Source organism: Eriocheir sinensis, chromosome 1, assembly GCF_024679095.1.
Source record: "Eriocheir sinensis breed Jianghai 21 chromosome 1, ASM2467909v1, whole genome shotgun sequence".
NCBI classification, from domain to species: Eukaryota; Metazoa; Arthropoda; class Malacostraca; order Decapoda; family Varunidae; genus Eriocheir; species Eriocheir sinensis.
The window spans coordinates 28289635-28315176 of record NC_066509.1 but is presented as its reverse complement, the minus strand read 5'-3'; the positions used below and the strand labels follow the sequence as shown (position 1 = coordinate 28315176).

Below are 25542 nucleotides of genomic sequence, written 5' to 3'. Positions count from 1 at the left end.
CTCTTACCGTGGTCGTTGTCGTGTATTTAGAGACGACGAGAAAAAAGTGATTGTATAAGTATTTTTTGATATTTTAGAATGTTAGTATTTCGTATTAATATTTATCATAAGAATTTTATCACAAGTATTTTTTCAAGTAATTTTTTTTTATTAGTAGTAGTATTAATATTATTTTTCCAGCAGTAATATTTTTGGGTATTAATATTAGTGTTACTTTCTCTTCACGAGGCGCAGTAATGACAAAAATAAGACTCTTTAGAAGGAGACTTACTAGGTGGAAGATGAAGTCACTAGGTGTGAAAACTGTGTCAGGAGGAGAACAAGAATGGACTAATAAGGGGAATTTAAACATCTTAATATTATTTCGTGTTTCCGTCTTTTGAATAACGCCTGGTAATACTGGAAGTGGAAAGTGCTTAGGGGGACTTGACGGTAGTGGTAGAGGCGTTCAGAGAGGGATTCGAACCGAGGCACTTAGTTAGCACGTTGGGCTTGGTTTATTTTCCAGCCACTTGCTTTCTAATATCCCGGGTTGCATTCTTTGTTTGTGGGTAAATTTTTTTTCGCCATACGCTTTAAGGAATTAGCTTCTCCTCCTCCTCCTCCTCCTCCTCCTCCTCCTCCTCCTTCTCCTGATCCTCCTCAATGCATCAGAACTTTTGCAATCCCCTGAAATCGTTCAGCATATTCCTCCAATCCCTTAAACGAAGGACAAAGAGGAGATAGTGGAAGTCAATTGCCAGGATCGAAACTATAATTCATTCCACTCTTCCTTATCTCCTTCTTTCTCCTTTTCCTCCTCCTTCTGATCCTTCTTCACATGGAGTTCAATCCTATTCTTCTGATCCAAATATTTCTTCGACTTTCCTCGTTCAGCTGTTAAGAAAGAGAGAGTGGAGGGTAACTTTATACTCATCTTCTCTCTCCCTTTTATATTATCTCCTTCTTCCCATCTTCTTTCTCATTTTCTTTCCGTCTCCTCATCCTATATCTCATCTTCATCATTACCCTCTATTTGTTCCTCTATTAGAAGCTTCAAAGGTCATCCCTTTTCAGCACCATCAGTTACACGTTCCTCCCATTCTTCATCCTTATCGACGTTCTCCTCCTCTTATTCTTTCTCCTCAGCGAATCGGGGTCGCACAAACAAGAAGACAGTGGAGATCAATCGCAATTTGTTCCTTTTATTCTTCCTTTGTTCAGCGACAGAGTAAAAGCACTATCAGTTACAACTCCTATTTTCTCCTCTACAGCCAAATCACCATCAATTACAGATCCTATTTTCTTCCCTACAGACAAATCACCATCATTTGCAACTCTTCTCTGCTCCTCTCATTTACAACTTCTCATTTCTCCTCTACACTCCTCTACGTACAAACCACCGTCAATTACTCCTCCTATTTTCTCCTCTGCAAACAGCCACCGTTACCTCCACCTCTTCTCTCCTCCCCGCAGCCAAGGAGGAGCTGGTGGAGATCAACGCCGGGGGTCGGGGCGGCGTGCAGCTGGTGACGGACAAGAACTCGGGCACCAGCTGGCTCCTGGTCACCCACGCCACCTGGAGGGACGCCGGGAACTACACGTGCGCGCCCGTGCACGCCACGCCCGCCTCGGTGTCCGTCCACGTGCTGGACGGTGGGTGTGGGAGGGTGGGGAGAGGGGATGAGCGGGGTAAGGGACGGGGGGACGGGTGGAGGGGGGGATATGGTAAGTGTATGTGTGTGTGTGTGTGTGTGTGTGTGTGAGATAGATAGATAGATGGATGGAGAGAGAGAGAGAGAGAGAGAGAGAGAGAGAGAGAGAGAGAGAGAGAGAGAGAGAGAGAGAGAGAGAGAGAGAGAGAGAGAGATTATCAGACATTATCATTATTTCCAGCCTAGAGGGACGAGCATCAAAACCCGACACACACACACACACACACACACACACACACACAGACGCTCTCCGTGGCGTAGCTGGTTAGAGCGCTGCGCTGCCAGGCTTCACGATCTGACAGGGCGGTGGTTCGAGCCCACTCAGGCCGGATTCTTTCCGTTGTCTAGGAGTAGTTATTGTCCCCCCTTGAGCAAGGGGGATGGGGTCTGTGGTGTGTGAGGTCCTGGCAGTACCCAGAGATCGACGATAATGAGCACTTGCTCATGTCGGGAGGGTACCTGCTGGCGATTACGAGTTCAACACGTGATCAGGCCGTGGTGGTGAATTACACACAGGGTCGGCAGCAACACGCGGCGCTGCACTTGTTGCCTTCGCAAGATTTCCCCTGGGGCCCACTCCTCGCGTGTATGCGGGGGAGGGGGGGGTATTATCTAACCCCAGGCGTGAGTCGAACCCTGGGCCAAGGTTACCGCTAAGTATAGTATTGTGATAGTTTGACAAGGCTTCTGTGCCGTGAAAGTAAGAAACACTCATGGGACCCCGGCTAATCCTCTTTGGAAATATTTCTTGTGAGAGCCGAAAGTGTTTAAGAATACGGGCTAAGAAGGATGGTGTTAGAGAATTACCAAAAACTCGGTAGCTAGTGTACGAAGTGGAGGACCATTTTAGAATTGTTGTGTCTTGGGTTACGACGCGGCCGTCTGTTTTGTTGTACTGCTGACGTGTGAAGGAGCTCGGCTGTACTGCTGAACTCAAAGATGATGTGATGATGGCATGATGTGAGGGCTTTGAAGAGGGAGGTTTGAAGATGCTGATGGTGGTGATGAGGAAGACGTCGTGTTGTTCATGAAAACCTGCCAATGACTTTTAACAAACTTAGGAAACGAGAATCAAGGCAGATCTAGATTTTAGCTTGAATTGGCCATTTTTTCTACTCTAATAACTGTTTTTTTTATTTTTTTTTATTAGCAACCACGAATAAAGGACATTTATTAATAGGTTTGTAAAGCTGTGTCTCGGGCAAAATTTTTATTGTTTCGTAAGGCTATTCTTGTGCAACATTTATTATTGGTTTCACGGGACATTTTCCTCAGCGTTATAACACAAAGGTGACAGCCGAGTCCTCCTGCCACGCCTCAGCCTCCAGGCCACAGAGGACGCGGATGAAAGCCAGACGGAAGACGAGGCGTGGAGGAGAGTTTGCGGCCCATATTCTCAAACATTTCGGGGCTTACACACTCACAGTGAATAAGGCTTTCGTAGAGGCTGTGTTAGTACTTCCATGGGTAGTTGTGTGAGCCTGGTGAGAGTTTGACAAGGCTTCTGCACCATGAACTTGATAAACATTCATGAGAACCCGATTCACCTCCTTTGTGACCTTTTTTTTTTTTTTTTTTTTTTTTTGTAAGAGCCGAAAGCGTCTGAGCGTACGGGCCTGAGTGACTCCGTGAGGTGTTTGGGATTCTGAAAGGGTTATCCGCGTGGCTTTTGTTGGGTCCTTTTATTGACTTTCAGCGGGTCCTTGCAATTATTTTTTTGGTGGGGACCTTTTCGAGGGGTTCGCGTGAATGTAGGAGATTCTGTACTCGGCATTACCTGTGGGCTCTGGGATCTCCTTGCGACTGCCATCAAAGTCGCAATGGTACGTTTAGTGTTGTTGGTCCTGACGAGCAATTTGTTGCTCCTTCCGTTGGGGTTCTGTGAGTGGATGAGGCTCGATATTCATTAGTTCCTGCGTGACTTTTTTAAGATTCTTTTGCATTTAAATTCGCTATAGTACTTTGTGAGTTTTTTATTATTATTTCTCCGTTTCGCTATGCCTGTGATAAGGTAAGGTTCCTGTGTGATTCTCCGGCCTTTTGTGCTGCTGCTGCCATCAAATTCTCTATAGTTCTTGTTTGTTAAATTCGTTCTTGCGAGTTTCTTTTAGCCACTCTTGATGGAATAGTGTGAAGAGATAAGGTTCTTTATTCGGTATTTCCTGTGTATCTCGGTGGCTTCTCCTGCTGCTGCCGTTAAATTCGCTGTATTATTATCAATGAGTCGTTCCCGGCGGGACTCCGGTATTCGAGCACGAAAGAAGGGCCGAGTTGCCTCCCAACTTGAGGAAACGGATCGCCTCATTCCGCAGCATTTTCCATCGGCGGGGGGCTTAATGTTCCTTTGTGCCTAATCTCCGGGAAATGTAAGGCCTGAAAAACACAGCCACATGAGACAAGTTCATTGTTACGGGTCCTGTTCCTCGGCGCGGTTGTTCGCTAACGATAACTTCACCAGAATCACCGTGAACTCGTTATTAACTAACTAACGAGCCAATGATCCTAGTACCATTCTATACTGCCTGACAAGTAACGTTCGAGGAAGGAGGAATCAAGTGTTCCTCCGTCAGTGCCTTCGCCATGTTTACACTTCAGATCAAATATCTAAAACTAAACTAAATTATCCATCCAGTGTAACAATGAACGGAGTGACGAAAGTAATAATAATAATCAAATGATGGAACAAACCATAAAAGAAAAAAAAGAACATGACAAAATAAACACCAATATCTGAACCACTTAATCACCAACTAATAAATAATGAACTAACTAACGATCTAAATACACGAAGCAACGTTAATAATAATAATAATAATAATATTAATTACAACAACAATAATAACCTCGCCTTAATTACACCACACGACGAACACATGTTTATAAGCTCATTGACTGTCACGATGCTTGGAGAGAGATCGAGAGAGAGATCGAAAGAGAGAGAGAGAGAGAGAGAGAGAGAGAGAGAGAGTGAGAGATCGAGATCGAGAGAGAGAGAGTCCATGAACATTAATCGTCTTCGAACGTCGCGATAAGAAAGTCAGGAGGAAGTGTGTGTGTGTAATTCACCTCTTGGTCTGCTGCGGGTCTCTCTCGAGACAGCCAGCCGTTCCCCTCCGGAAGAGCACAGAGCTCGTAGTACCGATTTTTGGGTAGGACTGAGACCACTCACACACAACACACCGCGACAACGAGGTCACAACTCCTTGCCTTACGTCGCGTACCTACTCACTGCTTGGTGAACAGGGGCTACACGTGAAAGAAGATAAACCCAACTTATTTTCACCCGGCCGGGGAATCGAACCCCGGTCCTTCTGATTGTGAGGCAGACGCTCTATCCACTGAGCTACCGGGCCGGTGTAAGCTACCGGGCCGGTGTGTGTGTGTGTGTGTGTGTGTGTGTGTGTGTGTGTGTGTGTGTGTGTGTGTGTGTGTGTGTGTGTGTGTGTGTGTGTGTTTTAGTAGTAAAAGAGGTTATCGTCTTAGTTGTAATGTTTTGTTTTGATGTCTTGTATTCCCTTTTTTTTTTTTTTTTAGTTTTTTCAATTTGTCTTCGTTTGGTTATGCTTTCCTTTAACAATTCTTTTTTTTTGTTTTCTACTTTTGTTCTCATATTCTCTTTTTTTTTTTTTTTTGTTCTATTCAACTCGTATTTTTGTTTGAATACTTTTTCCTTCGTATATTTCTTCTTTCTTCGTAACTGTTTTAATTGTGGTTGTCTTCCTCTTATCTGTTTTAAGTAAATTCCCTCTCTCCTCTCTCCGTCGCTCTGCTTTCTTTCATTTTACTTATAGTCCTCTCGGTCTTCTTTTTATATCCAGTCCTTTATTCTTTTTTTACCTTCCTACGAAAATTCAAATCTTGTTCTTTCTTTTCCCTTGCAATGGAAATCTTCCTCTTAATTCTATTCTTATGATTCTCTCTCTTTATTCCCTATCGCTCTTTTCTCCCTCATTATTTTCCTTCCCTTTTGTCCTTATCCTCTCTTGCTTCCTTCCCTAATCCCCTTGACGGTACTCCTCCTCCTCCTCCTCGTTATCCCATTCCTCTAATCCCTTTTATCCCATCCTATTTGGTCGTGTTGTATCCTCAATCGCCTTCTATTGAATTCCTCTTAGACGGCTCATTCCCAAATCGGTTTTAGGTTATTCCTCTTCGGCGCCTCGTTCCTCTGATCCTCTTTATTTGACTTGACTTCCGCGCCTTCCACCCCTCCTGATCCTCTTTTGTTCTCTGACCTGAGCTTTATCTCTCTCGTCTTCCTTCAGGTTATCATCCTTGTGTGTGCTGCTTCTGCTCTTCCTTCTCTGGTTCTGAATCTCTTGTTCTACTTTTGCTTTTAATATGAAATATTCTTTTTTTCTGAACATTCTTTTACGTTACAAAATCATATTCCCCTTCTCTGCCTTCAGCGCTCTATCTCTTGTCTTTCTTCGAGTTCTTGGCTTTGAGTGTGCTACTTCTCTTACGTTTCTTTCTTCTCTTGTTCTGAGTTCCTTATCCTTTCTTTGCTTTCTTTCTGTTGTTTTCCTTCTTTCATTTTACAGTTTCTACTTTTCTCTCCTTTGCGTGTCTTTCCCGTTTCTTATTTTCAACGTTTGTCTTCTGTTGTTCTCCGTGTGACCTATTTCTACCGCTGTCTTTTTTTTTTTTTTGTTGTTGTTGTTGTTGTTCCTTTTGTTAGAGGAAAGTTGTATAAAGCTGGGCTCACACACACCCGATTTAGCGTCCCGTTCGGTCCCGATCAGTGAGAACGGCACAAAACGTGTGGCATCGTGGCCATGGTCGGCAGTAAAAAGGGCTGGGGCGTGGGATCCCCACCTAGCGGCGGCAGGCGGGGTCAGACACCGCCAAGTGGGGTGAGCCTCCATCTGGCGGCGTCAGGCGGGATGAAAATGGCATGAAATAACCGTAGAAATTGTGCGCCACGTGGCAACGTCGGATCATCGGCGGTCCCCGTCAGACGGGGCTCCGCCTAGGTCCCGTTTGGCCCTGTCAAGCGGGACTGCTCGTGCAATACCGCCGGCGGCGGACCCCTGCCTGATGCAGGCAGACCCACGCCTGACCCCGACGTTTTTTTTGTGGGGAGTCGGGGGTCTGTCGCCGTGGGAACATGTTCAGATCAAAGATGGTATGAGACGGGATGTTGTCGATCAAGACTGACCCCGTTCTTAAAAATTTCTAGGTTGGGACCCAGCGGGACGCTAAATCAGCAATGTGTGACCCCAGCCTAAGATCTTCGCATGAAAATAGAAAATCATAAAATCGATCCTCCATAAATGTTACATCCTCATGATCATTCTTTGTTTGTATTTAAGATCAACCGTATTGCCTTATCAGTTATCTTCAAGCTTTTTCCATTTTGATCGTCTCTATAACTTTAATCCTTCCTTTCCCTATCGCTGCGTGCCCTTGATCCCCGTTCCTTTCCCCCAGAAGAGGCTCCAGCCGAGCTCCAAAACGACCCCCAGCCGAGCCGGGCCCAGACGTCCACCCAAGGAACGCCAGGCCTCCCGCTGCTCCTGCTGGGGCTTCACCGTCTGCTGGGAGGCGAGGGGGCAAGAACCTGGTGCCTCTGGGTACTTCTGGCGGCGTGTCTAGTGCTCCCCAACGCCATCAGGGGGACGAGTGGCCTTCAGGACGCCTCTCAGACTAGTAAAGAAGCCGAGGCATTGTTGAAAGTCGCCGCGAGGGATGAAAACAGAGTCCCTGATGTCACGCTCTTAAGAAAACAGGAGTTGAAAGGTGGTCTGAGAATACCCTTTGGGTCCTATACGGCCTCCTCTTCCTTTGAATCCTTCACTTCCTTATCCTCTTCCTGCTTCGTCTCCTATACCCCATCCTTTTCCTGTTTATCGTTGGAATCCTACATCACCTCCTACTCCTCCTATTCCTCCTCCCGAAGGCACCACCATCGCCCACTCAGTGTTCCGACGTCCACGTGCTTTGATCTATCCTCCTCCTCCTCCTCCTCCTCCTCCTCCTCCTCCTCCTCCTCCTCTTCTTCCTCCTCCTCCTCCTCCTGCCCTTCCCTCACCCACGCCTCCTGCATTTCCCCCGCCCACGCCTTCCACCCTCAGCTCTAGTCCACGGCGGGGCGTGTGGGAAGCGAGGCGCGGAGGACGTAGTGGCGCGGGAGTGTCTTTTTTGTGTTGGTTGTCTGCGGTGGTGTGTTGGTGCGGGTGTGTTGCGGGGCGTGAAGGTGTGTGTTGTCCCTCCTCCCTCATGCATGTGTAAAAATGTGTTGCTCTTTCCTGCTCTCTGGATCACGCCACATACACACACACACACAAACACACACACACACACACACACACACACAAACACCATACACAAACAATGTACATATAATTCTAAGGTCGTGTGTACAGTGTATTCATCAATGTGTACCTTTCCACGCCATCATCCAGTCAGGGAATACATAAACGGTCATGCATAAACGCTCATACATTCATACATACATACATACATACATACATACAATCATACGTAAATTCACTCGCCAGGCAGAGTGAAATAGAGAGGGAGAGAGAATGCAAAATCCCGTCAACTGGATGTGTATTTTTTTTCTTTACGTAAACAACCACTTTATAATGAGACTTAGACCACACGTGTTTTTTTCACTTGCAGCTCTAAAGGTGTGGAAAAAAAAATGAAAGTAAACAAGAAATTTTAAATACAATTGATAAAACTGAATGTTAAGAAACGTTAATGATATGAAATGGAAGAATGTAAGATGACAACGAGAAAAAAAAAGGGAAAACGAGGAAGAAAAGGTGATTGACATAAAAAGTTAGAGAGAAAAGAAATCAAAACAGATGAAAGATTGAAAAGATGCATCAGGGAAAACAAACCCAAAGCGTGGAAGTTAGAATATACAAAATGAAGAATAAAAATAAAAATAAGTGATTGATAATACAGGTTGATGAGAAAAAAATGAGATGGAAGAGAGAAAATAAGATAGAAAAGATTAATACAAAAAATAGTTAGATGATGGAAAAGGAGGACACGCGAATAAAGAAAAAGGTGAACATCTGCAGATGAAAACTGGAAAGGAAACGGAAACTACGCAAATCTAAACTAGAATACCAAAAAAAAAAAAAGAAGAAAAAAAAAGGAAGACACTCAACAGGGGAGAAATGTGCAGGTATGAAATTAAAGTGCAAATGTGACCAATTATTTTTGGTTTTGTGGAAATAGGATAAAGATGCAAACAGTTGAATGGAATATTGGAACTTATGAAAAGAAAGATTTAAAAAAATACTATATGAGAAGAACGTAAACAGCCAATGAGAAGAAAAGAGGAAGAAATTATTGATGTTGAAACTCGTGAAAGATTGGAAAAGATCGAAATTGTAAAAGACTAAGACTCATGAAAAGGAAGCTGTAAAAGATAACTATCCAACGAACGTGAACAAATTATATGAGCAAATAATGGAGAAATTTCGAGGGACAAAAGGACTATAAAGTTCATCTGTTACTGTAAACAATGGGTCTTATCTTAGTGGAAGTGAAATAAAGCTCAGTAATTTAATGAACAATTTGAAGCAATGAAAAAAAGAAATATGTAACGAGATGAATAACATAATGTCTGACTTTCAAATTCTGAAAATTCTGTAGATAAAAACGACTGAAACAAGTAAAAAAGAATGAGCAAAAGAATATCAGGAGGGACTGAAAAATACGTTAGAGAAGAAAAAAATGAAAATTCTCGAGGAAGGATGTGCAGTTATTGAATTAGACTTAACATGGTAAAAGTTTTTCGGATTTGTGGAAATGTGAGAGATAAAAATGTAGGGCTGAAACTCACGCAGGAAAAGAACAGATGTGAAATTAAACTCTGAAGACGATCAATGACTCACTCTCTGGCTGGTGAGGATGAAATAGAGATGATAAAAAAAGAATGTAATTGTTAGCCCAAGAATGAAAGAAATACAAAAAGATAAATAAAAGAAATGAGTAGAGGAGGACTGACACTCGCGGAAAAGAAAGAAAAAAAAAACTTGTGGAATTAAACTAATGTGACGATCAGTGACTCACCCTCTGGTTCGTGGAAATGGGAAACTAAAAAGAAATAAAAACGGTAAGGTAACAACAATAAACGATAAGAAGAAAAAAAGGAAAAGATAAAAGTTCAGACAAAAATAAATTATTAATTCAAGAAGATTGTTAAATCCTTTGCTCTCGATTACGCTTGGAATTAGTGTTATCAATGAAACAAATAAAACAAGAGAAAGAAGTTTAATTAAATGCTTTGTAAATTAAACTTCGACGCTGTAATCCATTATAGAGACACGAGAACGATGAGGAAATAACAAAAGCAAATTAGCAAATGAACGAGTTACTGTTGGCAATAATTCATTTTCTATCAATGAAGTGATTTCTGTGTAAGGTAAAGAGTGAAAGAAAATGAGATACAATAAAATTTCTGAACGTTTGATATTCTCTCTCTCTCTCTCTCTCTCTCTCTCTCTCTCTCTCTCTCTCTCTCGTAACCTGAATATACATACACAGAACATCGTTTTAAAATATACATCTTTCCTCTTTATCTCCCCCACTCCTCCTCCTCCTCCCCCTCCATCATAAGCAGCAAAATCCTCGAAAAGATCGTTAGAGACATACTTGTCAGTTTTCTGGAGGACAATACCCAGCACGGTTTCAGGAATAAGCGTTCCTGCCTAACGAATCTACTGGGCTTCTTCCAAGGTATATAATAAAACTGAGAGTATCACATCCCAAGCGATGTCATATATCTGAACTTCCAAAAGCCTTTGACAAGGTACCACATGAGCGACTCCTAAAGAAAATATAGCCAGCGGGTATAGGAAGCAACCTTTGCGTGGATAAGAGATTGGCTCACCAGTAGAAAACAACGAGTGTTGGTCAACGGGCAGGCTTCTGAGTGGCTTCCAGTCACTAGTGGAGTACCGCAAGGGTCAGTTCACCGACGTTTTCCGAAAATAATTCCATCATTATGGACACAGCCGTGTGAGGAACGACTCAAGCGGCTCAACCTCTTTACGCTGGAAAACGGACGCTTACGAGGAGGTATGATACAAGAGTTCAAGTACCTGAAAGAGTTCAGTAACATCCACTACTCCAAGTTTTTCGAGCAACAAACTAACTTGAAAACTAGAAACAACGGTGTACCTATTCAAGCAAGACGATGTAATACAGCCATTGGCAGGAGTTTCTTTTAAGACCGAGTCATCCGACATTGGAAAAGTTTGAAAGTTTCGTTTAGTCGGCGCAACATCTGTGGTCATATGCCGGAGAGAGACAGAAGGGGAAGGAATTATAGGAGAAGGGAACAGATCCCAGGAGACGGGACACAACCCCGATTAATACCTGGTGCCCATTTACTGCTGGGAAAAGCCGCCCAAATTTTTCCACTCCACCCGGGAATCGAGCCCAGGCTCTCTCGGTTGTGAGCCGAGTGTGCTAACCACTGCACCACGAAGCCCCCTACCGACATTGGAACAACCTCCCTTCAGAAGTAGTAAGTGCGAAAACAATCAACCCCTTTGAAAATCGCACAGACGATTACTTCGTCACAACAGGAGTAAACTGAACGTACGTACCGGGGTGTTGTGGTCCCTCTGCTGGCACGAAGTGACCGTTAAGCAGACCAAATCACCAGAGCGGGCAACCTCGTAACAAGCCAATAGGCTTCTTATTGCCTGCCTTCCCATGTTTCCATGTTTGATGTTTCCTCCTCCTCCTCCTCCTCCTCCTCCTCCTCCTCCTCTTTCTCCTTTTTAACCCACTGCTCTGTCTTTTTCTTTAAGAACATAAGAACAAAAGAACATAGGAGTCTGCAAGAGGCCGGTAGGCCTGTACGAGGCCGCTCCTCTGAACCTAAGCTCCCGTGTAGCTCCCGTGTATCTGACCCCACCTAATATCGCTGTCCATGAATTTATTTAATCTATTTTTGAATGTGACAATTGCATTGGCACTCACCATATGACTGCTAAGCCTATTCCACTCATCCACCACCCTGTTTGTAAACCAATTTTTGCCTATGTCCCTGTTGAATCTTAATTTATCCAGTTTAAACCCATTACTTCGTGTCCTACCCGGTTTTCTTACCAACAAAACCTTATGAATGTCTCCCTTATTAAAGCCCTTCATCCATTTATAAACCTCGATCATGTCTCCACGCACCCTTCGCCTTTCCAGAGAGTGCAAGTTTAACTGTTTGAGTCTTTCCTCGTATGGCAAGTTTCTCAACCCCTGAACCATCTTAGTCATCCTCCTCTGAATCGATTCTAACATTTTGATATCCATTCTATAGTAAGGTGACCAGAACTGAACCGCATAGTCAAGATGAGGTCTAACTAATGCTAAATATAGTTTGAGGAAGACTTCGGGGCTTCTGTTGCTTACGCTACTTGAAATAAATCCCAGTACACTATTTTCTCGATTTCTAGCTTGAATGCATTGTGCACTTGGACGGAGATCAGAGCTCACTAAGACCCCTAAACCCCTCTCTCACCCAGACCTGCTTATGGGAGCGTCATTTAAGCAATAGTTATGAGAGGGGTTGTTCCTACCTACACTCAGAATACTGCACTTCCCTACATTGAACTCCATCTGCCATTTTTCCGCCCAGTCATACAATCTGTTTAGTTCATCCAGGAGGATACTAGCGTCCTGATCCGACTCAATTGCTCTACCGATCTTGGTATCATCTGCAAACTTACTGACATCACTACTAATTCCTGTATCTAAGTCATTGATATAAATAATAAACAAAAGTGGACCTAATACCGAACCTTGTGGGACCCCATGCACTCGTAACACATCCCCAGTCAGGTCTTTTACCATTAATTTGCACTCTTTGCTTCCTATTGCTAAGCCACGCCTTGACCCAGTTCAAAACTTTACCCTCTACTCCGTGAGCCTGTAACTTAAGCAACAGTCGCCCATCCCTTTCTCTACGTCTTTATCATCCGCCTCTTCTTCCCCATCACTCCTTCACTACCTCTTCGTCCTTTCTTTCCCTGTCTCATACTTTTTCCACCATCTCTTCCTCCTCCTGTTGTTTCTCTTTGAAGCTGTGATGTTCAAGGGCTCTTAACACCTTGAAAAGAGGAATTGAGGGAAGAAAGAAGAGAACCAAAGAGGCGGAAAGAAAAGGAAAAGGCTGAAGAGGAGGAAGAGGAGGGGTGAAGGGAACGGGACTGGGAGGGGAAGAGGGGGAAGGAGAGGAGGAGGAGGTGCAAGAAAAGGGCTGCAAGGAGACGGCTGAAGGGAGGTGAAGGAATATATAATGAGTGAGATAAAGGAAAGGCAATCCACAAAACATGACAAAAGTTGAGTAAAAAAAAAATGAATATTGGAGATCCAAAGAGATTCTAATTATTTTCAAATTTATTGTACTGGAATTAGGAGACATGCATCTCGGAATAACATTCATACTACTATACACCATCCTTAAAAGTAAATGCTTAAATGCTGGAATAACGGTACCAGGGGTGTCAAACTCACGGCCCACATGACAAATTTGGCCCTTGGGATGGTCATGAGTGGCCCGCTGAACCTGTTTCGTTGCTAGGGGTCCACAGGTGAAAGAGTGACTAGAAAAGGGGGAACGGGACAAAAAAGGTTGGGAACCACTCGGGTAAAATAAAACACACATTGAGTTTAGGGAACAAAGGAAGGAAAGGAGAGATATAAGGGAAAAGAAAGGAGCGTATGAAAAATCCTAAAATGTCTATGAATCTTCAAGAAAAAGATGAATGATAAAGAAGGAGGAAGGAGAAGAGAAGGAGCAAGAGGAAAAGAGAAAGGAGGGAAAAGGAATCGGAGAGTTGAAAAATCAAATTGAAAAGATGAAAAATAGGAAATGGGACAGATTTACATAGATTTACATAGAAAATCAGACCACACAGACCCCATGGTCCAGACTTGGTGGTCTGTCCTTAAACCTAAGTGATTTTACATTAATCAGAAGACTCCAAAACGTTGCATTTCTGCTCTAGTTGATATTAAGTTGAAGGAAGTGACGGTCGAGCTTATTTTTGAAGGAGTCAATCGTGTTACACTGGACCACTGAAGGTGGAAGCTTATTCCATTCTCGCACTACAACGTTGGTGAAGAAAAATTTGGTGCAATCTGAATTTACTTGTCTACATCTGAGTTTTACGCCATTGTTCCTCGTGCGCAGACTGTCATCGATCATAAACAATGTTGATCTGTCTACATTCGTGAAACCATTAAGTATTTTAAAACATTCGATCAATTTTCCTCGGAGGCGACGTTTCTCAAGAGAGAACATGTTAAGGATAGAAAGCCTTTCTTCGTAGGATTTGTTGCGCAAGGAAGGGATCATTTTCGTTGCCCGACGCTGAACACCTTCTAATTTAGCAATATCCTTTGCATGGTGGGGGGACCAAAACTGTACCGCATATTCCAAGTGGTGTCTGACTAAACTGTTGTAGAGCTGGAGTATTACATCTTTATTCTTGAATACAAAGTTTCTTTTAATGAAGCCCAACATTCTGTTCGCTTTATTTGCTGCATCGATGCATTGCTGTGAGAATTTGAGGTTTGACGCGATTTTGACCCCCAAGTCTTTGACGCATTGAACGCTTTTGAGTTTAACGCCGCGCATTTCGTATTCGAACTTCTTATTCCTCGTTCCAACTTGAAGGACCTGGCACTTGTCTACGTTAAAGGGCATCTCCATCTATCCGACCAAGCTGAAATTTTGTGCAAGTCCTCTTGGAGGCTTTGCCTGTCTTCGTCAGTGAGAACCGAGTTACCAATCTTTGTGTCGTCTGCAAATTTACTAATGCGGTTATTGAGTCCAACATCCACGTCGTTGATGTAAATAATGAAGAGCACTGGGCCAAGGACCGAGCCCTGAGGGACGCCACTAGTGACAGGCGCCCACTCTGAGTTAAATCCGTCAATCACTACTCTTTGTTGTCTGTTGCTCAACCAATTCGCGATCCATTGGTTTACTTGACCGTCAATACCTATTTGCTTTAATTTGTAAAGTAATTTATGAAGAAGGATGAGAAGGAGAAGAAAGAAGAAGAGGAGGAGGAGGAAGAGGAGAAGGAGGAGAAGGAGGAGGAGGATCAGGAAGATTAAGGAGATAGGATTCAATATCACATGAGGAGAGGATCGTGTTACTAAGAGTGTGAGTGTGAATACTTGTGTGTGTGTGTGTGTGTGTGTGTGTGTGTGTGTGTGTGAATTGAGAGAGAGAGAGAGAGAGAGAGAGAGAGAGAGAGAGAGAGAGAGAGAGAGAGAGAGAGAGAGAGAGAGAGAGAGAGAGAGAGATAGAGAGAGAGAGAGAGAGAGAGAGAGAGAGAGAGAGAGAGAGAGAGAGAGAGAGAGAGAGAGAGAGAGAGAGAGAGAGAGAGAGAGAGAGAGAGAGAGAGAGAGAGAGAGAGAGAGAGAGAGAGAGAGAGAGAGAGAGAGAGAGAGAGAGAGATAAAGAAAAAACAAAAAAGAAATTGAGAGAGAGAGAGAGAGAGAGAGAGAGAGAGAGAGAGAGAGAGAGAGAGAGAGAGAGAGAGAGAGAGAGAGAGAGAGAGAGAGAGAGAGAGAGAGAGAGAGAGAGAGAGAGAGAGAGAGAGAGAGAGAGAGAGAGAACTGAATCATGACTTGATCCTTTAAACTGCATAGTGAAGATTATCAAATCTTATGTGAACTCCACCAAAAGGATTCTCAAGCTACACCTGGCCTGGAGTGTGTGTGGGCGTGCAGGTGTGTGAGTGTGTGTGTGTGTGTGAGTGAGAGAGAGAGAGAGAGAGAGAGAGAGAGAGAGAGAGAGAGAGAGAGAGAGAGAGAGAGAGAGAGAGAGAGAGAGAGAGAGAGAGAGAGAGAGAGAGAGAGAGAGAGAGAGAGAGAGAGAGAGAGAGAGAGAGAGAGAGAGATAGAGAGAGAGAGAGAGAGAGAGAGAGAGAGAGAGAGAGAGAGAGAGAGAGAGAGAGAGAGAGAGAGAGAGAGAGGAAGAACGAAAGAGAAAGAGCGATAAAGAAAAAGCGAAAGAGAAATTGAGAGAGAGAGAGAGAGAGAGAGAGAGAGAGAGAGAGAGAGAGAGAGAGAGAGAGAGAGAGAGAGAGAGAGAGAGAGAGAGAGAGAGAGAGAGAGAGAGAGAGAGAGAGAGAGAGAGAGAGAGAGAGAGAGAGAGAGAGAGAGAGAGAAGAGAACTGCGACTTGATCCTTTAAACTGCATAGTGAAGATTATCAAATCTTATGTGAACTCCACCAAAAGGATTCTCAAGCTACACCTGGCCTGGAGTGTGTGTGGGCGTGCAGGTGTGTAGGCGTGCAGGTGTGTAGGCGTGCAGGTATGTGGGCGTGCAGGTGTGTAGGCGTGCAGGTGTGTGGGCGTGCAGGTGTGTAGGCGTGCAGGTGTGTGGGCGTGCACGTGTGTGGGCGTGCAGGTGTGTGGGCGTGCAGGTGTGTGGGCGTGCAGGTTTGTGGGCGTGCACGTGTGGGCTCTTCACACATGGCTGCTCACGGCTCCCCAGGTGGCTCCGACAGGTGAGAAAAAGTTGATTACTATGCCAGGTATGCGAGGCCACGAGGAGGGGAAGAGTGTGCGGAGATAGTGAGAGGAGGAGAAGAAGGTGGAGGAGGAAGAAGAGGAGGAGGAAACATGGATACATGGACGAGCAGGCAGCAGAAAGTCTATTGGCTCATTGCGAGGCTGCCTGCTTTCAGTGATTTAATCAATCCGTCAGCCATAGAAGTGGCTTGCGGGAATGATTAAAGCACTTATGTACGTACTCGTGGATACATTTAGTTCACTTCCGATGCAGCAAAGTGACGGTCAATGCGACTTTTAAAGGAGTTGATTGTTTCCGCACTAACCACCCCTGCAAGAAGGCTGTTCAAGTGGTGGACGACTCTGTTCGAAAAATAATCCCTGCCGATATCCGTACTGCGTCGCTTCGCTTGAATTGTTTTACCGTTGCTTCTAGTTCTCAGGTTTGTTTGTAGCGTGAAGAGTTTGGAGTGATCGACATTGCTGAACTTGTCCAGGTACTTGCAGACTTGTATCTCAGGTCTCCCCGCAGTCGTCTCTTTTTCAACGTGAAGAGGTTGAGTCACTTGAGTCGTTATTCGTATTTTTTTTTTTTACAACAAAGGAGACAGCTCAAGGGCAACAAAAAGAATGTACAGAAAAAATAGCCCGCTAGTCGCTATTCCCACAATAGACAAAAGGAAAAAGTACGCAAAAGAGAGGTCAATTTCGGGTGGAGAGGTGTCTTGATACACTCTTCTTAAAAGAGGTCAAGTCATAGGCAGGAGGAAATACAGACGACGGAAGGCTGTTCCAGAGTTTATCAGTGTAGGGGATGAAAGAATGAAGATGCTGGTTAACTCTTGCATAAAGGGTTTGGACAGTATAGGGATGAGCTAGAGTAGAAAGTCGAGTGCAGCAGGGTCGTGGGAGGGGTGGAGGCATGCAGTGAGCAAGTTCAGAAGAGCAATCAGCATGAAAATATTGATAGAAGATAGAAAGAGAGGCAACATGGCGGCGGAATTTAAGAGGTAGAAGATTGTCAGCATGATGAGGGGAGTTGACTAGACGAAGACTCAATGTCATTAATGGTGGTATCATTTTCGTAGCCCGTCGATGTACCCTCTCGAGTAATTCAATGTCTTTCTTGTAATAAGGGGACCAGAATTGCACGGCGTATCCCAGATGGGGCCTTACCAGCGAATTATACAAGGATAACATATCTCCCGGCGTCTTATATTCGAAGTTCCCCAAAGAGGAGGAGGAGGAGGAGGAGGAGGAGGAGGAGGAGGCGGAGGAGGGGCTGTGGAGGAGGAAGAGGAGGTGGAGTATAAAGGATCGAGAAGAGGATGATAAATATTGGGGAGTAGAATGGGGAGAGGAGTATGTAGAATATATATGAGAAAATGTATAAAAAAGAGGAATGTGAATGACGAAGAGAAAAAACATATATTAGAGGTGTAGGAGAATGAAAGGAGGAGGAGGAAATGGAAAATCAATCGGCAAGCGAGAATGACGAGGAGGCCACGGAGGAGAAAGACGAGGAAACATGGAAACATGGACTAGCAGGCAGCAGAAAGCCTGTTGGCACATTACTAGGCTGCCTGCGTTCAGTGAATAGGAGTGGCTTGCAGGGAAGGATTAAAGCACTTGTTTACCTACTCTTGGGAACGTTCAGTTCACACCCGTTGCAGCAAAGTGGCGATCAATGCGTTTCTTGAAAGAGTTGATGGTTTCTGCGCTAACCACATCTGCAGGAATGCTGTTCCAATGGCGAACAACTCCTGCCGATGTCGGTATTGCATCGCTTTGCTTGAATTGTTTTCCGTTGTTTCTTGTTCTCAGGTTAGTTTGTAGCGCGAAGAGTTTGGAGTGATCAACGTTGCTGAGCTTGTTCAGGTACTTAAAGACTTGTATCATGTCGCCCCGCAGGCGTCTCTTTTCCAACGTGAAGAGGTTGAGTCGCTCGAGTCGTTCTTCATAGGGTTTCGTCCTCAGTGATGGTATCATCTTCGTGGCGCGGCGCTGTACTCTCTCAAGTAATTCAATGTCTTTCCTGTAATTAGGAGACCAGAATTGCACGGCGTATTCCAGGTGGGGCCTTACCAGCGAATTATACAAGGATAACATAAATCCCGGAGTCTTGTATTCGAAGTTCCTCGATATGAACCCAAGCATTCTATTGGCTTTCTTACAGGCGGACTTGCAATGTTTTGTTTGTTTCAAGTCACTGCTGATGGTGACCCCTAGGTCTCTTTCCTCTTGCACAACATGTAGTGGTTCGCCACCCATGTGGTATATGTGGTTGCTATTTCTGGATCCGATATGCATTACTTTACATTTGGTAGTGTTGAAGGACATCTGCCATTTTTCTGACCACCGAGTGATCTGGTCCAGGTCTCTCTGGATAATTTCGCAGTCTGCCGTTGTGAGGGCCTTCCCACCCACCTTTGTGTCGTCGGCAAATTTTGAAAAATTGGATTTTAATCCTGGTTCTAGGTCGTTGATATATATGATGAAAAGTATGGGTCTCAGCACTGACCCCTGTGGCACTCCACTTGTGACCGGGAGCCACTCGGAGGCCTGTCCGTTGAGTACAACTCGTTGTTTTCTTTCAGTGAGCCAGTCTTTCATCCACGCTGTCAGATCGTCGCCTAATCCCGCCGACTTAAGTTTCTTGAGGAGTCTTTCATGTGGCACTTTGTCAAAGGCTTTCTGAAAGTCTAGATATATAACATCACTGGGGATATGATTATCCCAGTTTTCATAGATACCTTGGAAGAAGTCCAATAAATTGGTTAAGCATGAGCGCTTGTTCCTGAAACCATGCTGAGCATCGGAAATGATGTTGTTGTCTTCAAGGAACCTAGCGAGTTTGTCTCTGATGATCTTCTCGAGGGGAGGAGGAGGAGGAGGAGGAGGAGGAGGAGGAGGAGAGGGTTAAGTGGATTAGTGTAAATTGGACTGGAGGAGAGTCAGGTGATGTCGGCAGGTGAGAATGGGAGGATAAGCAGGTGCATAATTTACTCTCACTGTTACGTCCACACATTTATACGTACATTCACCTACATAGACGCACTCCACCAACATACATTTAAACTCTCAGACACAGGTTTATAATTTATTACTTATTTTCATCATTCTCATCCTCAGCCATTATAATGATTGGTCAGTTAGTAAGTCTACAAAATTTGCCTTCTTTTTTACGCGCTGCCTTTACGCCGGTAGGCTGTCTTGAGGGGCCTCTTGGACGACCCAGCCCGTTAGTGGCGCAGGCGAATTTTATCTATAGTGGCTGCCGTGGTATATGACTCTTGCGTGGCCCATGCTGCCCCCCGGTGCTCCACTTGAACGATGTCGCTGAAGTCAGGGTTGATTGAAGATCTGGCCAGCATGTGGTAGTCTTCCGCCACTCGGCGATGGTTTGAAATATCAGCGTGTTTCGGCGGGACTCGAACCCAAGTCAACGGCCTCACCACGCCCGCACGCTGACCACCCGGCCACCGCCTCCGCCTGATTTATGATTATTGAGTTTGGGTTCTGTCTTTCCTTGTACAAATAATGATCCACAGAAAAACTTCAATGTATGATAACATAAACATACTACAGAATTTATCATCATTCAAACATTCAAACATAAACACATACATGCAAAACACAGGCATATGTACATACACATTTACAATCATACACACAAACACATACAAATACAGTAATAACATACACACATACATACAATTATACAAACAAACATACACCCGTTCATTCATACACACAAATACATAAACAAACATACACACATACAAACAATTATACAAACACACAAACATTCTCATTACGGCGGGCACATAATTTTTGGTGGTAATCTGATTCGTATTACTAAAAAAAAGAAAAAAAAGAGCAAAACGCAATCACGCGAAATTACGAAAATGCGATAAAACCGAAACCTAAACACGTCGACAAAGAATGAATATTGCCAAATGATGAAAAACTGGTTTTGAAAAACATAGACGACTGAAGAAAAAAATAGATGAGATTGTTTTTATCCTCTCTCTCTCTCTCTCTCTCTCTCTCCTCCTCCTCCTCCTCCTCCTTTCATATCGCTCAAGAGTAAGGAAAAAAAGCGGAAGAGTACGAGAGAGGGAACGTGCCAAGAAGAAAAGGAAGAGTGGTGACGAACACTGAAGCGAGCCAAATAAAGAATATTCAAGCAAGTTGAAGGAAAGATAAGGTGAAGGAGTGAAGGGAAAAATGGATCAAGAAAATAAGAGGAAGGGAACAACGATGGGAAGGAAGTTATTGAGGCGTTGCTGAGATGGACATCCGACGGTTTGATTTTTGATTTGATTTTTTGATTTATTGATTTATTGGCCACTTTGCAATACATGTAAAAAAAATAAAAATAAACACTACTACATAAACAGGCAAGGTCCATTGAGCCGAAGCTCTATAACGGACCTGAAATAATAATTAGTACTAAAGAAATGTGCTGTGGCCCAGCCGCCACTCATTACCAAGAAATAGAACTATTACTTAATATATACAGTAAGAAAAAAAAAATATCCAATCATATATATACATATACATACATACACACACATACATATACATACACATACATATGCATACATGTACATATATACACATACATGTACACATGTCGTTGTTTACTGCCGACGGGTGACAGATGTCGGGGAGGGCGCCGAGTGTTTTGAAATATCCAAAACTGTCGGCGTGTGGCCTGACGTCGGGAGGCGTCGGGAGTCAAGATCGTGAGTGTGTAACACTGGCCTTGGTTGTCTTTGGTGCATGTGTTCCTCATAACAGATTATACCACACAGTGTTTGGCTGGTGTGTGTCGAGGCTTTGCTCCCTTTTTCCTTACTATGCAAGGAAGAGAAGTTGCTGCTCACCCTCAGCATCAATCCTGTTGGTCAAAGGCAAGAGGAACACAGTGATGATCAAAAGAAAACTGTTTCCCGGTGCTTTCCTGAAGTCATGACCATTTTCACTTCATTTCAAGGTGCTGCCTTTGGCCCCTTATCTGGTGTTCACTGCGTAATGGTTTGTTCTCCAGGAACAGCTGCATTGCATGTATGTATAAACAGGAAGATGGGATAGTTAACAAAATTAGAGTACATAAGAATAATGGAAAATGTTGAATAACTTTCAAGGGCTTTTATAGTTTGGGTTCTATATACTAAAACTTCTGGGAGGCTGTGAAAGTATAAGCTTGAACAGGTTATAATATGTGTGTACTGTTTTAGGGCCCCAAACTGTGTGTGGAGGAAAATATCAACGGCATCCCGAGTAACGACAGCAGCACCCAGCCGGTGGCCACACAAGCTGCACGCATGATGCTCTCAGCCCGCCCCTAGATGCCACCCCGGATGCCGGCCTGGTACACCCCCTTGTACGCCTCCTGGAGAGGGCAGACAAGTGAGTGTGGGCTGAGTGCTGTAACCAGAGGCCAGGGTTCAGGATGTCTATTTATCCTTTTTATAAATGAAACTTTCAAGAGAGGAATACCAAGGCTTCTCAAACTGAAACTGATCATTCTTTTGACATGTATTAAGGCCATAGGAGCAGCAGTTGTGTTCACTTATTAATTTGTTTTGCTCTTTAGCTGCTCCCTTAGTTTATAAGTAAACTGGATTCCTAATGTGCCAATGTGAAGTAAGGAAAATGTTCTAGATACGAATGCCAAATTGTTTGTACAAACTGGCGACCATTACTGTTACGTGTAGGATTACTTCACGACGATCTTGTGCACCTGCGCGTCATCTGATCATTTCTGATGGCTGACAAGCGCCCTGCCGCAGCCCCGCCCTGCACGTTCTACGCTGTTCCATCTGTCCAATTCAGAAATAATAGCAAGGTTAAGCATTCTGTGGCATCCAGCCCTGAGTTGTATTGTTCCTGCTGTTCCTGCTCGGGTTGAAAAACGTGGAGGAGAACAGAAAGTCCTAAGATGAAAAGAAGGAGGTAGAAAAGGGTGTCGCTTCTTGACATAATCTTTGTTTTTATGTTGTATGAACAAGTGTTTTTAGTTTGAAGTTTGTTCCTGCATGTAATCCACGGTGTTTGCCTCCCCAACAGCCTCGGGTGCTGTCGTGTCGTTCGTCAAGCTGCTCCGCTCGCCGCACACCAACGTGGCATGCAGAGCAAGCCGTGTGGGCGCCGGGAAACACTGCTGGCGATGGCCCCAAACTCAGAGACTTCGTCATTAAGGCTGGCATTGTACAACCTCTTCTGGAACTCATTAGACCAGACACAGAGGTAAGTTCATGAGGATGTTTTCTTACATTTTAAAATGGGGTGCTCTACCATTCAGTGATGTATTCTTTCTTCACTTCAAAACTCAAGCACAAAGTGGACAGTAAATTAATGCTTATAAGAGAAAGGAAAAATACATTGATCATCAGAACAAATTGTTTTCAGTATCTTCAGTCCTGTAGCATCACTGCATCATAATGAATGTATTGCTGAGTGTAGATACACAGGTCTTTGTTGAGCAGGCATGAAAAGGCGGCACCAGGTGGAAGACCACAGCCACAGACGGCAGGCCAGTGCTGGTACACAATACGGTGATGGAGGCAGTGGTAGTGAACAGGGTTATAACTTGTTGGCTGCTGGAAGGTGTTTGAAGGATGGGTACTTTGAATTATGAGGAACTAATAAAGTAATGTAAAGGCTAGAGTTCTATTCTCAGGTCTGAGGACATGTATCTTAACATAAATTCCTTAGTCATTCATTCATTATTGTCTTAGAAGACACAATAAGATCCAGTGAGGTGATGCCCCACTCGGACCGCTTCCTGCATGCATGTTATTTGTGTGTCATACCAGTGGGAGTGTAAAACAGTCACCAAAAGTATTGTAGGTTAACATGGCTCATTAATATTCACCCAGCAAAGGGTTATTAATGTGTTCATCTTCTCAGACTGCCGAGATCAACGAGGTGGACCGCCTGGGCCACTGAGGAGTGTGGCGGACTGGACAAGACTGAGGACTGCAGCACCACGACAACGAGGCCGTGTACGAGAAGGCCCTGGATGGATATCATCAAGAAGTGTTCCGGCGAGGAGGAGGGCCCCGAGGTGAGCAGCCCCACCAGTGGCCAGGCGTACGACTTCTCTGCCGTGAACAACGTGCCTGAGGGTAGATTTTCTTTCTAGGACTTCAGTGTGTGTGTCTGGCAAGGGAGGAGCAGCAGCAGGCAGGGTGTGTGTGATCCACGGCGGAATAATGTGATAAAGTATCTAACCGTCGATCTCACTTGTCTAAGTGGCCTCTGCAGCATGTTTTACTGGGCCTTCAGTGGACCCGCTGGTGCCTCAGTGTTTTACTGGGCCTTCAGTGGACCCGCTGGTGCCTCAATGTTTTACTGGGCCTTCAGTGGACCCGCTGGTGCCTCAGTGTTTTACTGGGCCTTCAGTGGACCCGCTGGTGCCTCAATGTTTTACTGGGCCTTCAGTGGACCCGCTGGTGCCTCAATGTTTTACTGGGCCTTCAGTGGACCCGCTGGTGCCTCAATGTTTTACTGGGCCTTCAGTGGACCCGCTGGTGCCTCAATGTTTTACTGGCCCTTGAGTGGACCCGCTGGTGCCTCAATGTTTTACTGGGCCTTCAGTGGACCTGCTGGTGCCTCAGTGTTTTACTGGGCCTTCAGTGGACCTGCTGGTGCCTCAGTGTTTTACTGGGCCTTCAGTGGACCCGCTGGTGCCTCAGTGTTTTACTGGGCCTTCAGTGGACCTACTGGTGCCTCAGTGTTTTATTGGGCCTTCAGTGGGCCCGCTGGTGCCTCAATGTTTTACTGGGCCTTCAGTGGACCCGCTGGTGCCTCAGTGTTTTACTGGGCCTTCAGTGGACCCGCTGGTGCCTCAATGTTTTACTGGGCCTTCAGTGGACCCGCTGGTGCCTCAATGTTTTACTGGGCCTTCAGTGGACCCGCTGGTGCCTCAATGTTTTACTGGGCCTTCAGTGGACCCGCTGGTGCCTCAATGTTTTACTGGGCCTTCAGTGGACCTGCTGGTGCCTCAATGTTTTACAGGGCCTTTTTGGACCCGCTGGTGCCTCAATGTTTTACTGGGCCTTCAGTGGACCCGCTGGTGCCTCAATGTTTTACTGGGCCTTCAGTGGACCCGCTGGTGCCTCTGTGTGTGTTTCAAAATTGTTTGCTTGATAGGCTGAAGCTTGAGGAATTATATGGACTACTTTTCATATTAGGTAATGGCTTTTTTACCTCTTTTTATTCATCCAATAAATTTAACTTTATAAACTGCCTAACGCATTTGACTCAAATGTTATTTTGTAATAAGGGACCAAATAAATTCCTGCCAGATGATGAAAAATCTGATCATCCAGCTCAATGTATCCTTCTCAACCTGTCAAAGATATTTTCCTATATCAATAAAGTTAAAATAAGTTGTCTTGGTGCAAATTATTCTCCAAATGTTATAAAAAGTTTCTTCACTCCTTTTATAGAAAAGGGATTTTTTTTTTTTATGTTAGGCTGAGGACACTTGTGAAGTACTGTGGGTTATCAAGTGTACAGAGTAGTGTTGAGGGTTGGGTTTACTTTCCTTTGAGTTTTCATTCTCACATACAGACACCCTGGCAGACCTGAACGCTGAAGACTGCGTCGCGGGCCTTGCCAGTTGACTTAAGTCCAAATTTCGTATCGGCAAGTCTGGGACCACCTCCTATATCTCAACAACTACAGCAGCCACTGGGAAGACCATTGCGCTATAGTTTGAGCGTCTATAGACAATAGGTTAGGTGTGGTTAGCACTTTAATCCGACGTATAAGTAACAAAATAACAAAAGACGGTGCAAACTCAGACGGTCCGAACTTTTATTTCCCAATTGTGCAAAAACTAAGCAACCTAGAACAACGGAACTCAATTAATTATGATGTCGCAAGCACTGCGCGTTTGATGATTACCGAGTGCGCGTCGCTGTTCTTACTTCCGCCACTCTTCACTTTCCTTCCCGTTACGTTTGTTACTACAACCCTCCAATGTTCCTGCACATCGGATGTAAATGCCGATATCAATTACCACAAGCTTCTCTCTCTCTCTCTCTCTCTCTCTCTCTCTCCAACACACAAACACCGACGGGAGCTTCAGGAAATATAAAATGTTCGTGACAATAAAACAACAACACCACCAATAATATTTACAACAACAAAAATGGCAAGAACCAAAAATCTGCACACACAGAGAGAACAAATGATATGAGCGATAGGGGTTCCAATACTACTACTACTAATACTACTAATACTGATGCTAATACCACTAATACTATTCTACTTATGGAACTGTAATATATAAACAGAGTGAACGTGCAATCAAATTTAAGT

General features: G+C 44.4%; 2 protein-coding genes across 2 annotated transcripts in view; both read left to right on the top strand.

Moving 5' to 3' along the window:
* Positions 1-25542, top strand: part of LOC126995888 (uncharacterized) — a 117522-nt gene that overhangs the window by 44966 nt on the left and 47014 nt on the right. The gene's annotated exons all lie outside the window — the stretch shown is intronic.
* Positions 22281-23887, top strand: LOC126995900 (uncharacterized). The gene is made up of 2 exons (XM_050855797.1): positions 22281-22458; positions 23122-23887. Exons 1-2 carry the CDS (start codon positions 22337-22339, stop codon positions 23354-23356), a joined length of 357 nt encoding a protein of 118 aa, XP_050711754.1. The 5' UTR covers positions 22281-22336; the 3' UTR covers positions 23357-23887.

Excerpts from the sequence above, each read along its gene's own strand:
- LOC126995900 (XM_050855797.1), top strand. The coding sequence starts at position 22,337 with ATGCAGAGCAAGCCGTGTGGGCGCCGGGAAACACTGCTGGCGATGGCC. Across the intron at positions 22,459-23,121 it reads TCATTAGACCAGACACAGAG|ACTGCCGAGATCAACGAGGT; the intron begins GTAAGTTCATGA and ends TCATCTTCTCAG.